General features: G+C 37.7%; 1 protein-coding gene across 8 annotated transcripts in view; it reads left to right on the top strand.

The window, feature by feature from the left end:
• Positions 1-9,457, top strand: part of LOC131166095 (uncharacterized) — a 46,845-nt gene extending 37,388 nt beyond the window's left edge. For all 8 annotated transcript variants that reach the window (XM_058124416.1, XM_058124393.1, XM_058124409.1 and 5 more), the window contains 3 exons: positions 2,700-2,855; positions 6,627-6,977; positions 8,554-9,457. In XM_058124416.1, coding sequence (XP_057980399.1) covers positions 2,700-2,855; positions 6,627-6,977; positions 8,554-9,177 — 1,131 coding nt within the window. In that variant the 3' untranslated portion in view covers positions 9,178-9,457. The remainder of the gene's footprint in view (positions 1-2,699; positions 2,856-6,626; positions 6,978-8,553) is intronic.
• Positions 9,458-17,959: the final 8,502 nt, after the last annotated feature.

The following is a 17,959-nucleotide window of genomic DNA, read 5'->3' as shown; positions in this document are numbered from 1 at the left end:
AGTATTTTGTTTCCTTTTGTTTCTCTTTTTTTTCTTTCTTTTTAAAAAAAAAATCTATTTAAAATTTTAAAAAAATCTTTATCTTCATTTTTTTTTTCTTTCTTCCACCAAATAAATTTTGGCTCTTCCTTGATGTTACAATCTGTGTGTGCACGCATGTGCGTATGTACAAATATTAGATGCACACAAGCATGGTTATGTATGCCCTTCGTTATGCCATTTTTAGAAGTTCCCATTTAGGATTGTGCCTCAGCCTCTCAGGCTTGTCTTTCCTGTGTGTGTGTGGATGTGGGTGTGGGAGGGTGGGTGGGTGGGTGCGTGTATGGGGTTTTGTGTTTTAGGTTCCTGCTGGAGTTGTAGTTATATTGGATAGGATTATGAGGGATTTCCTTTTGCTTGGCATTGGGGGTTTTTTTGGTGTGGGTTGGGGGGGGGCGTGGGTAGGTGGGTGTGTGTGAACATCTCGTGAGTTTGGAGGTTGTCTGCAGGTCAAAGGTTGATGGGAGAATGGGTCTTGAAAACTTGGTGTCTAAGAACATCGCTTCTGTTGGTAAGTAATTGAACTATACAAGCATTTTCTTCTGGAAACTAGCTCTTTTTGGCATAAGGCTATCAAAAGAAAATTTGGTTTGTTGGGGAATGGATGGGATGCTAGTATTGGAAATAGGTTTCTAATGAGAGCTTGAGGAAACTTGTCTTGCAAAATCACATTTTTTCTTTCCTTATATTACATATAAAGTGGGAAATGGTTCTCTAATCCATTTTGGGTGGATCTTTGGATTGGTGTGCGGTGCTTTTGTGATGCTTTTCCTTCATTATTTCGTGTTACTGGAGTCCAAATGGGTTTTTTTATTTTTTTTATTTTTTATTTTATTTTTATGAATGGTGTTTACTGGGGTTTCCACTTTTGTAGGAATCTCAATGATAGTAAGGTTGTTAGAATCGGTATCTGGCATAGGTTCGTGGGGAAGGTCTGCAGGATTGGATCGAGTATCAGAAGTTCTACTTACAATGTAAGATCAATTAAAAATTTTTTTTAGTTGGCATTTTATGACGACCTTCAATAAAGTAAGTCTAGAAACTTGGTTGTAAGTTTAACAAATTAAAACGAACTTCTGGAATGTAGCTAGCCTGCTAGCTAGCTGGTTTTTCCTTCAACACTTTTGACCCTGAGTCTGAGTTGCAAAGTTCTTTGGAATTTATCCGGGATGTTAATGAAAATTGGGCATGCACTGCTTAGAGCTTTTGTACCATTATGTTTAGGGGCTCTGGTATGTGGAAGAAGGAAAGTTTTGTCATGCTGCACTGTACAGGCAAGTATTTGGTGCATTTGATTGGTAAGAAATGTGAGAATATTTGAAGGTAATTCTGCTTCCAGTGGCATGGTTTGGAGCAGAGCGGTCTTCCTTGCCTTCCTTTGGTGCTCCGCAAATGGTTTCTTTTGTCATGTTTCTGTGGAAGATTTGCAGTGGGATGGTTTGGTGTTACTTTTTTAGTTTTGTTTTGTATTTACTCTCTCTTTTTTTAGCTGTTTTCCTTTTGTAATGGGAAGATATAGTGTTCTTCCTGGTTTTTCTTTTCTTTTTCATACTCCTTTTTTCCTTAAATACAAATCTTTGGTTATCAAATAAACCCAAGCTTTGGCCTCCAGCTCATTTCCTCTTTTAACATCGTAGTCTTAATGTCATTCTTAAGAGACACTTTCCTATATGCCAATTCTTGTGACATAGTGCTCAATCTTCTATATAATCAATATCCTCAATCTTGTTTAAAATTGTAGACTTCCTAAATCTCACATCACCGAAGACCTTGCTATAGAAAATGCAATAAAGAAGGATGAGAAAGCCACATATTTTCAAACTAGAGGGGACTGGTACCCCGCCTGACACTAGAAGAATCCAAAATTGGGGGAAATGATTGGAAATTGGTCTAACAAAAATCTCGTGTGAGATACTGGGAAAGACATCCTCCCAATCACTATGATACAAAAACCTATCAAACACTGCATGCTGGTGGTGATCATGGAACCTCCTAATTTCTCAGCCAGGAATCTAACAAGATTAAAGGCCCTATATAAAACCCAAATAGGGGGAAAAAAACCAAAAACATAAAAGAATCTTCCCAAAAAGCAGACCTATGACCATAATGAAAAAGCTAATACACCAAAGAACCCCATTGCCTACTCCTTCCCAACAAACTCCAAAAAGAGAGAAGGATAAAAGACCCTGAAAGGATATGCACCCTAGGCGCTACCCTATTATTCCACATCACATTTTGTCCCACTGATGCTCCCGAGAAAGGAAGACATTCCCAGTCCTTAATTCACATCTCCAGAATGCTCTTGATAAGATCTGTTAATGAAGAGATGGATCAAAGACCCAAAAAAGTACCAGCAAGGAAAAGGCACGCGCAACTGAGACCTTGAATGTTCTTGCATTACACTCCAAACAGGTGCACCAAATAATCAATTAAACAGTGCATATCCAAATAGCTTTCCTCTCTTCTTCTTGATACATTTCTTACATATCTTTTATTATATTTTTTTGGAGAGGTTGGTTTTTATTTGTTTTATTATTCTTGGACTTGCTAAATTTCTTTTTAGATGGCATCCTGGAGGAATTTACAAGCCTATGCTATCTGCTGCTTATAATCTAACTACATGTGTAGAACTAAAAAGGTTTACTTGGTTTACAATGCAGATAGTGAAGAAGTCTGTTAAATTGAATAAGATGACCTACTATCTAGTTGAACACTGTGGTCTGATCTCATGGCTGTCGTCTGTTTTTTCAATTTGTGAGGGGCTGTGCAGTGGTCAGAATAAAATCGTCTTAGGACACTTGACCATGGTACTCGAGGTATTGGCTGCTTTTTCTGTCCATTTTTACTTGCTTTCTCTAATTTAAATGTATTTTTGGGCTGATACAATTTCTTTGTTTCCTTTAGTGTACGTGGTTGTTTTTCTGTGATTTTGTGGGTGTGGTGGTGGAATTGAACTGTTGGTATCAAATCACTCTCGTAAACCATTATGCCTGTATCTTCAGTGTTATAGCCGATAAATTACTTTTTATAAAGTGGTTTGCAAAAATACTTAGAAGACTGCCATGCAGTGGGAGAATGGTGGAATGGTTAGTTTTTTCTCCCCCTAAATTTTTTTAAAAAAAATTAATTTATTTGGTCTAATTTTCCCCTTTTTGGATGCTACATAAAATTATTATGATTAATTATAGGGTCATATTTGTCATAGCAAAACTATGATTAAAATTAAAAAATAAGGAAAAAAAGAACTCATAACGTCTGGGGCAGGACACAGGTGACTTGGGCATTTGGTTTACTAATGAAGAATGAAGAAATTGATTGATTGGACAGATGATTTTACAAGATGGAGATTAAATCCTCAAGACCCAAACAACAAAGAATAAAAAATAGAAGTAAAAAGGCTACGGAAAAAAAACTAAAATAAATCCTAATTAAGAAAACCCTTCTTAAAACCCTTCCCTTCGTAATTGACAGAACTTTGAAGCCTTGCTAATTTCAGCTGAACTTTATTAGATTTACTTTTAGCTCCATCCAATCGGAACTTCATTCCTTCCTTGATCAGTCATCCACAATCCCATTCTATCCAAAAGATTTTGAACAGCAACATATTGTTCACTGATCTTCTCCACAGGAGTAGGTAGTATCCTGTCCTTGTGCTGATTATTCATAGCAACATTTTGCGCACTAATCTCCTCCACAGGAATCGGTAGTACCCATCCGTACGCTGATTACTCAACCAAATTCTCACCCAGCTTCCCCTCCTTAATGATAGAAACATCCTCTAATCTTTCATGCAGAGAAGGGGGCACATAGGAAATATCCCCCAACACATCCGATAAGTTGGACCCATAATCTAGATTTTTTCCATAATTATCCAACAACAAACCACTGTCACCAGTAAAATCACTTTCAAAATCACTATCCTTATCTGAGACAACCTCCCATTTTTTCTCCCTCTGAATTTTATTCACACTTTTCTATATCAACCATAGAACATTTTTGAGATTCCTCAACATAAAAATTCCCATCATAATCTATTTTCAAAAATTTTCCTCACCGCAAGTTTGAATTCATAGAATTGTTTACAAGCAGATTTTTCTTGTTTTTCCCCTCCTTCCTTAGAAGCCTTAGTAACCACCGTCGACTTACATTCATTTTTCTGTTCTGTAAATTCCCAGAAGTACTTACCTCATTTTCATCCCCCAGATTTTTAAAATTTGAGGTCAAATTATTTCTAATGGAGGGAGAACGATTCATCATGCGACCAAGAGATTATATTTTTTGATTTTGTTTTTAATTTATGATATTTTTATTTGGATCATATCTTCAAGATTCTTGGGTATTATTATTGAAGGATCTAGCATTTTAGTTTATTTAGATATCCTAAACTAGTTTCCTTATCTTCCAAGCATTGTAAGGGCGTAAAAGGGCCCCTATGTATTAGTTTTATTCGGAATTGGATGGAGAATTAACTTTTTGGATTTTGGTCCTGCATCACACAGGCTATGGATGAAGTTGAGTTTGAGAAGAAGTTAGTTTTATTGGTTGGGGTTTGAGTTGGATTGGACTGCTTTTACCTGCGAGTTTGGACTTTGAAATGTGGAGTAAGATCCTTTCCCATCTCTTACCTGGAACTTTCTTTTGGTTGCAAAGTTCAAAAGAGAAGTGAGTGTTGCATGTAATTGTTGGGAAACTTGAGGAAAGGGGAGTGAGATGGAAAAGGCAGTATTTGTCTAGGTGGAGGTTGGCCCTTACTAACAATGCACTCTCAAATTTGCCAATGTATTTGATGTCTAGCTACTTTATTCATGGTATGGTGTTGAAAAAGCTTGAAGGCTTTTGGAGGAGGTTCTTATGGGTAGTGAAGGGGATGGGCTCAACTATCACTTGGTTAGGTGGGGAATCATAAACCTCCTATCCAAAAGGGTGGGTTGGGATTTGGGAGTTGAGAGTGTCAAGGGCCTAAACAACCATTGGTTTGTTAAAGGATTGGATGTTTTTTGTTTGCAGAACAATTTTTGGAGAGTGGTCGTGGGCGCCTAATATGGATTCGAGCATAATGGTTGGATATCTTTTGAGAAAAGATTATCACTTGGAGTGGGGCAGAGGAAGTACATGAGTGGGGAATTTGGAAGATTTCTTTCTTCTTTGCCATGGAGGTGGGGATGGGCCTTCTATCTTTTCTTGGCATGACTCTTGGTGCATTCTCTTCTATCTTCTGTCTCTACTATGTAGATGTGACCTAGTTTTCAAAAAAAGCCAAGGCGATGGAGGACAGACCTGGGAGCAGCACTGTTCATGGCATTCCTCATGCTACTTTAGCATGGTCACTGTTCATGCTGCTGTAGCCACCTGTTTCGTTAGGTTTTTAACGGTACTTGTATTTTTTTGTTTATTTTATTGCATGGCTGGGATTAGTTAAACAATGACTGCTATATATATATATATTGAGAGAGAGAGAGAGAGAGAGATGAGCCTAATGATCATTATTTATGGGCACCAAGGGGGTGCTAGCTCAAGTATAAAGGAGCTTGTAGAAAAATCAAGTTCCATCCAAGATAAAAAGGTCTGGACAAAATGCTTTGATGTCCAAAAGAAACAAATTTTGAATGAGCAAATTCTTCAAGAACCAGCAGTTCAGCCCCATTAAATGCACGGCTATTTCTCTCTCTCTCTCTCTATACACACATACACACACATATGTAGAACACCAACGAGGCCTAGAGGATCCATGCCCGAATCTTTTTTTTTTCTCCCCTGGGATATTCTTTGTTCCAGCACTGCAATAAGAGATCTCACAGTATCTGGCAAAACCCACTGAACCACCCATATCTGCCAAATGAAATTCCACCATTCCCGAGCAACTCCATTATTCAAGAGCAGGTGATTAGAAGGTCTCTCCATTGTTCTTGCACATGAAACACCAGAAAACTGTTGGCCCAGAACTTAACAATTTAAGCTTTTAGGTAAAGTGGTTATTTAACATGGTATCAGAGCCATGGTTCTTGGTGGTCCTAGGTTCTATTCTTGTTCCCTGCATTTATCATCTATTTTAAAAACTTATTTATCCCCTCATAATGGGTGTTAATTTATCATTAACCTCTCCACTTGCAAGCAGGCTGCACAGATGGGGAAGTATTGAGGCTTGGTGTACATTGTTGCTCCACAACTTACCTGCTTAAACTTTTGGGTAAAGCAGTAACCTAACACTTGACAAATGGTATCATAAATTTGATATTATTTGCTTTATTGTAACTCACTAGCACGAGTTCCTAGCTAAGGGTGAAGCCATTCTGTGTAACTGAAATTGAGCTTCATGTTCAGTATCTTTGTTGTTATGTTGAGTTAAACCTATTTCAATGTCAGGGTTTATTTTCTGTTAGGGTTTATGCTTATTCTAATTTGATGCAAGGGGCAGTGCCTTTTTTTTATAAAAAAAAATTTATTAAATCATTTTTATGAAGATGCAAGTGGATATTGTGTTAAATGCTGCATTTTCTTGTCTAGAGATTGGTTTTCATGTTATGTTTTGCGGACAAAGAGATGTTGAATTTATATGCTCCATTCTGAAAGTAAGTGTATTGATACAGGTGGTCAATGATATCCTTGCTTCCAGAGACATTGTTGAGTGGTTGAAAAATTTTGGTCTTGAGCAGCTCTCCGAATTTTCATCTCATCTACACAGAGTGTTAGTTGGCGGCTCAAAGTTAAACGGGCTAGATGTTCCTTTGGCTAATATGATTCTGCAAGTTCTTGTGTCAACATTGAACATATCACAGAAAAGGAAAATATACCAGCCGCATTTTACCCTATCATCTGAGGGTTTATTTCAAATATATGAAATTGTTGATGCATATAAAGATGCAAGATCCAGTCCAACTGCCAAGTTTGCACTTAAAGCCATGCTTATGACTACACCTCCAGTGTCCATTTCTCACATGGTCTCTCTCTCTCTCTCTCTCTGTCTCTCTCTCTCTTGCTTTTGTGTGCGTTGCATGCTTTCGTCTATGTGCCCATGTTTCTATGTGCAAGTATGCTGGGTGTGTGTTTCTCATTATTTGTTCACGCCTTTTTGTTTATGCTAATTTTGGGTGGAAACAAGAAACCTGCTTTCCTTTTTTGTATATATTGTGATGCCTGTGATGCACGGCCAATTGGCACAAGAGAAGGATGCAGTAAAATAAGAGAAAACAATAGGAAAATAAATAGGAAATTAAAAGAGAGAGTTCAGTGAAGACAAAATCCAATTAGGGGTTGATGCTCAATTTCTCAATCTGCATTGCATGGTTACACATGAAGCCTTTATATGGGTTTTCTCCTTACACTAGATAAGGAAAAGTAGTTTAGGAAATAATAGAAATCATTAAAAAGTGAAACAAAATCTGGGAAATAAAAGCAAATCCCTAATAAATAAAACATTATTGCAAATCCCTAAATACTGAAAATTACGTATTAAATCCAACTATCCTAAATTATTTCCACACATAAGGTAAATGCTAAGATCTCCAAGTGCCGTTATCTTGCTCATATGTGATCTCAACATTCCCATTAGCCTTTGTATTCGTGGTTGGTATACTTGTGGTAAGTTGAGATGGTGAATTGTGCATGTTAAGTAACTTGATTTGAGTTCATATAAGAAGTCTTTTTTGTTGAATCTTATGTTGTGATCTGCCTGTTCATTTTTAGTAAAACATAATTGGTTGCATTTTCATAGAGGCATATTATTGGGGAATTCTTACGGAGTTGCTAAAATGATTAGATACTGTGAAACATATTGCCATATATTTATGAAGAAACTGCCGATCTAGTTACATATGAATGCATTGTTAGTACACATATAGCTTTTTCTATAGACATTCTTATATAAATTTTTAGTTGTCAGATCATGTGAATTAAAATTTTAAGGATCTTTTTTCATTTAGCCATGCATTGGGAATTAACTTATGAAAATTTTCATCAATAAAATTAAAAGGTGAGATCAAAGAGGCCATCATTGGGACAAACAATGCAATAGCTTTGATTAGAGGTGGTGTAACCAAAATTATTCTTGTCATTTGTCAGTGAGAGTTTTAGCTTATGCAGCTCACCTTGATGCCTTTGGAAGCTTGTTACAATTGTCAATGTAGATTTATTCTGGTTCAAACTTCAAGCAGATTATGTATATAAGAAACAAAAGTATAGCAATGAAATTATTTATCCCACAATTTTCAGTCATTTTTAGATACTCTGCTGAATATTTGTCTATGTAATGTAGCACTCGGGGGTTGTATTGGTTGCATACTTCATAGGTGTATATGACATCTAGTTGGGCTTAGTTGACAACTCTACCCTCTCATTTCAATATTGCACTGATGGCTGTACTGTCCCTAGATTGTGCGGAATGAAAGGAGGATTCATCTAACCAACCAACCATGTGGAAATTAAGTCTTGGTTATTTTTGTATTTATGGTCGTATTGTACATATCTTCTCCTAATAATCCACTATATTTTGAAATCATGCCTAAATGTTCATCACAGGATCAAAAGAAGCTATCCCATTTTATTATGTGGTCAATTTCCACTGCTTTGCTGTCAGACTCTGCACGAATACTTCACCCCAGAGAATATGGTCAGCTTAGAATCTCATCAGAGGAAGAGCAATCTGATGATTCTCTAATAGAAAAACTTCTACGTTGGCTAATTGCTTCTGTAATCCTTGGAAGAGTTTCGTGCAAATCTAATGATTCGGACTTGATCTGTTCTGTTGAAAGATCAAACTTGGAAAGTCTGCAATCTTTGTTGGACTACATTGAGAAAGGGTGTGGGGGAAACCGCAGAAGCTGTTTTGGATGTGAAGAAATACTGGCTCCTGCTATCTTTTACCTCCAACAGCTTCTTGGCATGAAGTGCAGAGTGCTTCCATCAGTTGTTGCTGCACTTTGTTTGTTACTTCTTTCTGGTGCCTCCTGTTTTTCAGGTATGCTCTTTATTTATGAATTGCTGGCTTTATTAACTTCTGACTTTATTATTTGGCATCCCTTCTTTAAGCATTGGGGCCTGGCTTTTAAAAATTGGTTTCAGTTTGTTCCTTTATGTGTCCATGATATTGACATGGATAGTGTTTGGTTACATATTTCCAATGCAACCAATTATTTATCCTAAATTGGTGAGAAATCTTAATTCCCGGTCCTGTTTGTGGCCTACCGTCTAGGTGTTGACCTAGTTGATTTGAACCAGGTCATGGAGGCTAATTGTTGATGACTCATTAGTAATTGAGGGGCCAGAATTTTCTTATGAGCTGTATCTATTGTCTCAGAATTAGTAATGTTCAATTGTCACAATAAGGCTATGACTAAGGCTACTGGGTATGATGTTTTGGATATGATGTTACCATGGACATATATGATGACATAATGGGAATGCTAATAAATGTTAAATGGAGTATAGTGTATTTCAAGCTATATTTTCTAGTTACAATAAATTTGCATTGCCAATATACGCTGAGTTTAATTGATTTTTGGTTAGGGATGATGAAATAGAACATATTCAGGGTGCACATTTGGCCTATTTTGTTTTGTTGGATGCTGGTAATACTGCTGACAATACTAGATTGCAAACATGCTAGAGCTTGAAATGATGTTGAAGAGTTAAGGTTTAAGGATACACAAGTCCTGGATATAATATGTGAAATGTAGCTTAAATTCTGATTCAGAATAGAGGGCATATGTAATAGGGTAATAAGTTCTTGGTTATGTTTGATTAGTCATCATGTCGATGAAATTAAGAATCCAGCTAAGTGTAGAACTGCTTTCAGATTGTTTTGTGAGAGTCTAACAATTGCCCATGAGGCAAACTTTGAATTATTGTGCCAAATGCTTGGCCATTGGGGATCTTTGTGTCCAGAAGTGAGCATAGTGGAAATCAGGTGTTTGACATTAATCTGTGGCAAGACATAGAAGTATGGGATTTAATGAATACATCCGTCAAATGAGTGGAAGAGACATCAAGGTGAAAGAAAATTGGCTCTCAAGACTGTATGATAGCATGCAATGCACATGTAAGTGGACAAATGAGAAGATAACTGAAATGACCTTTGAAAATATGATAATTTGCAGTACATGAGTGATTTGGGGACTTCAGATGAAGGAGCACTGCTTAATTTTTAACATAGCCGAGGGAGGCTCTTACAACCTGGATTATGAATCTAAATTTGATGTATATGGATAGAAGAAGTACTCCCTGATAAATACAGTCAGAACAATAAAATTGGATTCAAGCAGCAGGAAAATTAAAATGGATTAAGTTAGCGTGGAAGGTTTTGTATTATTTTCTATCACACACTGTTAATATGCTAGATTGTGACTTTAATTATCAGACTTTGTTTGCGTATCGGTTGGTTTGTTAAAGGAGATCCAAGGACTGAAGTACTGAACTCATAAGGACACCAGGGGGATGCCGACCAGTTTATGCATATTCGTTTACAATACAAAAAATCAATAACTATTTCATCTCTGTCAACCTCTAACGATAGTATGAGCAGTTGATCAATCTGTATGTGGAATTCCTATGAGTTAATTCAATACCCTCAAAGTTTTCTAGTTACTTTCCTTCACACATTCCCAAATGTGGACGGAGGAATAAGATTAATTGCTTTCCCCCCTTTTGTAAGACTAAATTGCTGATTGGACCCAGTCTTCTTTGTATTCTGACTTAACTGAAGGCCTTTTCTGCTCCATCATACTCAAAGTCAAAGCCACCTCCGCCAGCGTATTGGTTCACCTGCAATGAAGGAATAAGTGCTGAATAGTTTAGAGTCATCACACATTTGGCATCTACTTGCCAATATCCAACCTTTTTTCTGCATGTTCTCAGAAGTTAAACCCTACCCAAGTTTGCTTTCTCTCAGCTCCTTGATCACTTGACATGGCCAAGTGTCACGGCCTCGGGCCCAACTCTGAGTGTTTCAAGAAAAGCTGTTAAATGATTGAAGCAGATTGGAGTTTGGCCAAAGAATGTGACATCAAGCCACGTGGACAAGATGGCCATATGCCAGGGCAGCATCAAGAGAGTCTATCATGGGCTACCTAATGGGTTTCCAATTATTAACTAGGTGCCTTGGTTGACGTTTGGCATGGTCAGAGATGGACATGGTTTTGCCTTGGTCTGACCACCCTTAACTCTTGTGGCTGGTTTCTTTCATGCTTGTACGATGCGAGGGTGGTTAACCCAGTGGCCTGTCAGATATGCATGTTGTATGGCTATATTCTCATGTGTGGATGATGTTTTGTGGCTGGTTTCTTTCATGCTTTCAGGATGTGTGGGTGGTTAACCAAGTGACTTGTTGGATGCATGTTATTTGGCTCTGTGCTCATATGTGGACAATGACCTGACTGAAGTAAGTTTATGTGTAATGACGACATTGATTTGACTTGTACTGACCAGTGGCATGGTCAATTGGTTGACATCTTGATAAAAATGTTAGGAATTAAGAACAAATTCCCGAAACCTGTGAGAAACAAGATAGAGAAAGAATACACGCCAAAGAAAGATCAATCACACGCACAAACATTTTTACATGGTTCAATTTTCCTACAGCGCACGGAGTATCAGGGAATTTCACTATTATCAGAAGACAACACAGAGAGAAAATCTCTTTTAAAGAAAGGTCCGGTTCATCATTTCATATTTACTCGTACTAGGATTCTACTAAAAGCCCAACAATCTCCCACTTGAACTATTTAAATCACCCCTATAACGCCAAGCCTCCAAATGAACATCCTCATCCCGGCAACTCATCCTCCTGGCCTTAAGTTTAGACGACCAACTGAAGTTGCAACACACATCTTTCACTTCTCAAGAGTAACACGCTCTTAGTTAACCATGTCCTGTCGGTTCTTAGATCCACAGCATCTTCTCAAGGTTTACAGCTTAATTTTCAACAGGTAACGCGATAACGTGGAGTTTGTCTGTATATGTTTGGCTTTGAATGAAAACCAATTTGACAAGAAAAATTGCCACTTTGACTGTCATTGATAAATGGCCCATCGTCTGCTTCTACCATACCCATTCTCTAGAACCATGTAACCAATCATCTTTTTTCCAGCTTCAGTTGCGCAACATACTGAGCTTCTGTATGTAGACAAAGTCACATCTTTGTAATTTGAATCCCAAGATATCCTGGTACCACCCAGATTAAATACAACCTAGTAGTACTCTTTCTACTAATCATATCACAGCAAATCAGCGTCTACATAACCACCTTGCAGTTTCAAACTTGCACCTGTGACGTAAAGACATGTATCTTTATGAACCCTTCAGATATCTCGAATCCCCTTGACTAACCGTCCCAATGCCGGCTGTTTTTCGGCTTACGCATGACTCTGCTCCACAACCTCCCATAGTGCAGTGGCAATGTCTGGCCTTCGTACACATCATAACAGACATCAGCTTGCCAACTAGCTGAGGGCATATGGGCAATCCTTGCTTATATGGTCCCCTTTCTTCTTCTGCTTCGGGACTGTTCTTGGGCTCATGTGAAATGACTAACGCCAAAAGTGTGCTCACTGGTGTAGCTTCATTCCCATGTTGAATCTGTTGATAATTTTTTCTTGCCCATACTCTACTGTAAAGTTTTTCAATGTACCATAGCTTGTACTCTAATGATTTCATTCCAAGATTTGCTTTGCAAAGCTTCCCAACCTTCAATGGCAACTATTTTGACAATTGCTTCTTAAAACATTATTAATCTCCGTCACTGCTAAGACCCCTGTAATAAGCATATCATCTCATATAAAAAACATAATGATATAAGAAATAAATGTCAAGAACTTAACATATACAACAGTGATTCAGCGCACATCTCTCTGAAACCAATTTTATGCATACAACTATCAATTTCTTATACCCTATCTTGAGCTTATTTAGACCATACAAGCTCTTTCTTCTCATTTGCAGATTAAATTCTCTTGTCTTTGGAGCTGAAACCCTTCAGATTATCATGGAAATGTCTTCCGCCAAGTCAACCATTACACGAATGCGTTTATTTACATCTACTAACTCTCAAGATGTAGATTTTCAGCAGCCACCCTTTCCCAGTCACCATCCCTAATTGTCGACATCTTCACATTGGGAGAAAATATTTGTGAAGTCAAGGTCTCTCCTTCTGTTTGGCTGAACCCTTTGACAACTACTCTGGCTTTGTAAGCGCGTGCTACATCTGTTTTGGTTCTTTATATATTCTGTATACCCACTTATTATCCAAAGCCTTCTTCCCTATTGGAAATTCAGTTAGTTCCCATGTCTGATTCCCCAACAAGGAGTCCATCTCTTGCTTCATAGCTAACTCCCACTTGCTTGAACTTTCATCCTGCAAAGCTTCATCATAACACTGGCTCACTACCATCAGTTAGTAGAAGATAATTTAAAGCAAGTGAATGGTCCTAGAAGATCTACGGCCCGCAGCTACAGGTGTATTCTGATTTGCCTGTGATTCTACATTCTCCTTATCATTTTCACCCCTTTCCTGGATAGTACTTTCAGTCAACTCATCTAAGTTAACAAACTCAGATCTCTTTTGATCTATTGCTGTGATATCTGACACTACAATTGACCTGTCCTTGTACATAAACTTTTCATTAAATATCACATTTTTACTTCTGATGATTTTCTTGTTTTGTTCATCCCAAAACCAATAGCCAAATTTTTCATCACCATAGCCAATGAAATAGCAAATTTTGGACTTCGCATCAAGTTTACTACGAGCATTAGAATCAATATGAACATAAAAAACACAACCAAAAACTTTTAAGTGAGAGAACTTTACCTCTTTATCGCTCCAAACCTCTTTAGGAAGTCTGAACTCCATGGGAACTGAAGGTTCTCGGTTTATCAGATAAGTTGTAGTACTAACTGTATCAGCCCAGAAAGTTTTTGGTAGTCCAGCATGCAACCTCATACTCCTAGCACGCTCATTAAGAGTTTTGTTCATATGCTCAGCCACACCATTCTGCTGTGGTGTCCTAGGAATGGTCTTTTCCATTTTGATTCCATGTGCAGCACAATACTCTCTGAACCCTCCATCTATGTACTCTCCTCCATTGTCTGACCTCAAACACTTTACTTTCAAACTTGTCTTTGTCTCAACCATAGCCTTCCACTTCTTAAAAGTTTCAAATACATCATATTTATTTTTCAGAAAATAAACCCATACCTTTCTGGTTGAGTTATCAATGAAAGTAACGTAGTACCTTAAGCCTCCAAGGGTTGCAACGGGAGAAGGCCCCCATAAATATGTGTACACTAACTCCAATTTTTCAGCCTTCGGTGTTCTGCCACTTTTCAAGAAACTCACATTTTTTTACTTTCCTAAGATGCAGCTTTCACGCAAGTCAAAATCAATGGATTTCAATTCCGCTAGTTTCCCTTTTGACAGTAGCATCTTCATCCTCTTCTCACTCATGTGACCAAGTCTGCGGTGCCATAAGCTTGTAACAGTACTTGCTTCAGCAACTGCAATTGTATCTCTTGGACTTGAGGTCATGTATAGAGTACCAGATTTCTTTCCACGAGTCAATACTCTGGCACCCTTTGTAACCTTCCAAGTGCCACCAGCAAACAACATTGCATGCCCTTCATCATCAAGCTGTCCGACAGAAATCAAATTCCTTCTCAGGTCAGGAATATGTCGTACATTTTCCAGTAACCAAACAGACCCATTGGGCAACGACATCCGGACGTTTCTCATACCCACAACATCCAAGGCTGTACCATCAGCCAAATAAACCTTACCGAAATCTCCTGCTACATAGTTTTGTATGATTTCATGGTGTGAAGTGGTATGGAGCGAAGCTCTTGAGTCCAAAATCCAATCATCAAGTGGACCGTCTATTGCAAGAAGTAGTGCATCCTGTACCTCTTCTGTAACAACATTAGCAGATTCATCCTCATTCTTCTTCGTAAGACTTTTGCATTGTTTCCTAAAATGACCCGTTTTCCCGCAGTTTTAGCATTGTCCCTTTTGGCCAGATCTAGATTCACTTTTGTTTCGATTATAGTTTTTGGATTTTGATCTACCTCGATCTGAATTTCGGTCATTACCTCTGCCTCTTGTCTTAAGGTTTAGGACAGAATCAGATCCTGAGATTTCACCCGCATCTCTTCTGCGAATCTCCTCAGCCAGAATTGAATCCCATATATCATTATACTTCAGTTTTTCTTTTCTAGTAAAGTTGCTTCCAACTGTTTAGCAACGAAGCCAAAACAATCAGTGCACGAATCTCATCATCAAAATCAATTTTTACCGACGATAATTGATTTGTGATAGTATTAAACTCATTCAGATGTTGTGTTATAGATGCATTTTCTGTCATTTTTAAATTAAATAATTTCTTCATCAGATGTACCTTGTTATTTGCTGACGACTTTTCATACATACCAGACAAAGCCTTCATCAGATCTATTGTAGTCTTCTCCTTCACGACGTTGTGTGCAACAGATCTAGACAGAGTTAATCTTATAACTCCCAGTACCTGTCTGTCAAGGAGAGTTCATTCCTCGTCCTTCATAGTAGTAGGTTTTTCTCCTAGAAGCGGCAGATGTAACTTCTTCCCATTGAGATAATCCTCGATCTGCATCCTCCAGAATCCAAAGTCTGTGCCATCAAAATTTTCTATTCCAGACGCCTTTCCTGCTTCTTCTGTCATTGCTCCCACTCGAACCTAACCTTAGGCTCTGATACCAGTTGTTGGGAATTAAGAACAAATTCTCGAAAGCTATGAGAAACAAGATAGAGAAAGAATAAACGTCAAAGAAAAATCAATCACACGCACAAGACAGTATTTACGTGGTTCGATAATTTTGCCTATGTCCACGGAGTTGCAGAGATTATCAGGAAGAAAACACAGAGAATGCAGTGATACAATACTCTCCCTCTCGCTCTCTCACAAGTGCGACCGCTTTTAACCCTAATCACCCAAAAAATAATGATTTTATATGTTGCGGATTCCGAACGGGCTAGGCTCCACAAAAGCCCAACAAAAAAAAAAGCAATGACCTGCCATTTTTATGTGATGGACGACTAAAGCTCCATTGGCTTGAGGAGATTTCATGATTTCTCACATTTGGCAGGATTACAGCCATGCAACAACAGTTAGAGTGGGTTAGTGGCTTAGTGCCCTCTTGGCACGTTGATTGGATACAGCACTGCCTTGGCAGCTGGGGTGGTCTACTGAAGCCCTGTGACAGTTGGGGGTTCAACTGTGTAAACAAAGTTATTGCATGCCCAAAGCACCACGGAATTCGTGTGTGGGTGTTCCTGCATGTATGTTGGAAGTGTTTACTTTATTTTAATTAAAGGTTGAAGGTTGGGAGTTGTTGCTGGTAAGTGGTAACTGTGTGTTGTTGTGCACTCTTTGTTCTGGCTCACTACTTGCAGAAAAATAAACCAAAGAATTTGATTGTGGGACTTGGCTGAACCAAGAGTGACTTGGATCCATCACAGTGGGAAAAATTCATAGGAAAATTAAGGGCCCGTTTAGTTGTGGAAAACATTTTCCATTTTCCAAGTTTTAGTTGTCTAAATAATAATGAAAAATTTAGCTCATTTTTAAAAATTTTCCAGATTTGTATTAAATGGTAGAAAATAAAGAATTTGCATTTTTTATTTCTAGATTTCAAAATAATCTCACAAAAAAGAAAACTTATTTTCCAATTTTCTAAAAAATTATTAGGTAATATTTAGAATCATGCGTTTTGGGGATTGAATTTGGATTTGTGTGGACGTAGAAGAAACTTTATACATAATCTATTCAAAGTATAAGATTCAAATTCCATGCTCCGATACGCAAAGTATGAATTAGAAATCTAGAAAAATAATGAAAAAATATTTCTCAATTTTTCTATATAAATTTTGGAAAATTGGAAATAATGGTGGCATTTTTCTTAATTATTTAAAAAACTAGAAATGAATAATAAAACTATTTTACAAGCAAATCGTGCCAGAACAGTTTATTGTTCATTTATTTCATACAAATGTTGTAAAAATGAAAAATTAACTATTTTGTAACTTTTTAGAAAACTAAAAAAATGAAAATTGTTTTCCATAACTAAAGGGGCCCTAATCTTTTATGACACTTCTCATGCTAGGAAAGCCAATTTTCTTGGACTGATAGTTTTCTACATCATTGTTTGTTTGAGGGAAATGCTCTCCTCCCCCCCCCCCCCCCCCCTCTTGAAAACCTCCCTCTGCCCTAAAGATCTTATGATAAATTTTAACAGTGTATCTTCCTTCACAATCCGGCGTCCAGCATATTTCATCTGTCTTGGGCTCTAAGGTCACAACCATAAATAAATAAAAATAAACAAGTAAATAAATTTGTGAAGGGCTCCAGCTCCCAATCTGAGTCCCCAATCTTGTGTCATCCTTTCCAAATTCACTCTAAAAGGTTCCACTGCTTGTGGTGTAATAGCGTCTTCATCCAAATGGTACGAAGAAAACATTCTGGAGGATGGATATCAATGGTTGAACCTGCACTGCCTAATTTTCTACAACAACAAGCCTTAAGTCCCATTGAGTGGGGTTGACTATATGAATTTTTTTTCTCCAATTCAATCGATCGGGAGCATTTTCCTCTACTAGATTAAGGGATATTAAATCCATCCTCACTACCTCATGCCAAGTTATTTTAGTCCTGCCCTTACCTCTTTTCATGCCCAAAACAGTGACTAACTCACTCCTCACTGGTGCTCTACTAGGTCTGCTCTTCAAATGCTCAAACCATTTAAGTTGCCACTTCCTTATCTTGTCTTCAACTGGTGATATGCCTAAATTATTGCATATATGCTTATTTCTTAACTTATCTTTTAATGTTATACCACTGCCTAACTTTCTAGAAATAAATTTTTTGCCATTGCCTATCTGTTCAGTTTGAAGGGACACCTGTTTCAA

Source organism: Malania oleifera, chromosome 1, assembly GCF_029873635.1.
Source record: "Malania oleifera isolate guangnan ecotype guangnan chromosome 1, ASM2987363v1, whole genome shotgun sequence".
Lineage (NCBI taxonomy): Eukaryota > Viridiplantae > Streptophyta > Magnoliopsida > Santalales > Ximeniaceae > Malania > Malania oleifera.
Note: the sequence above shows the minus strand (reverse complement) of the source record. Positions and strands in the feature narration are given on the sequence as shown.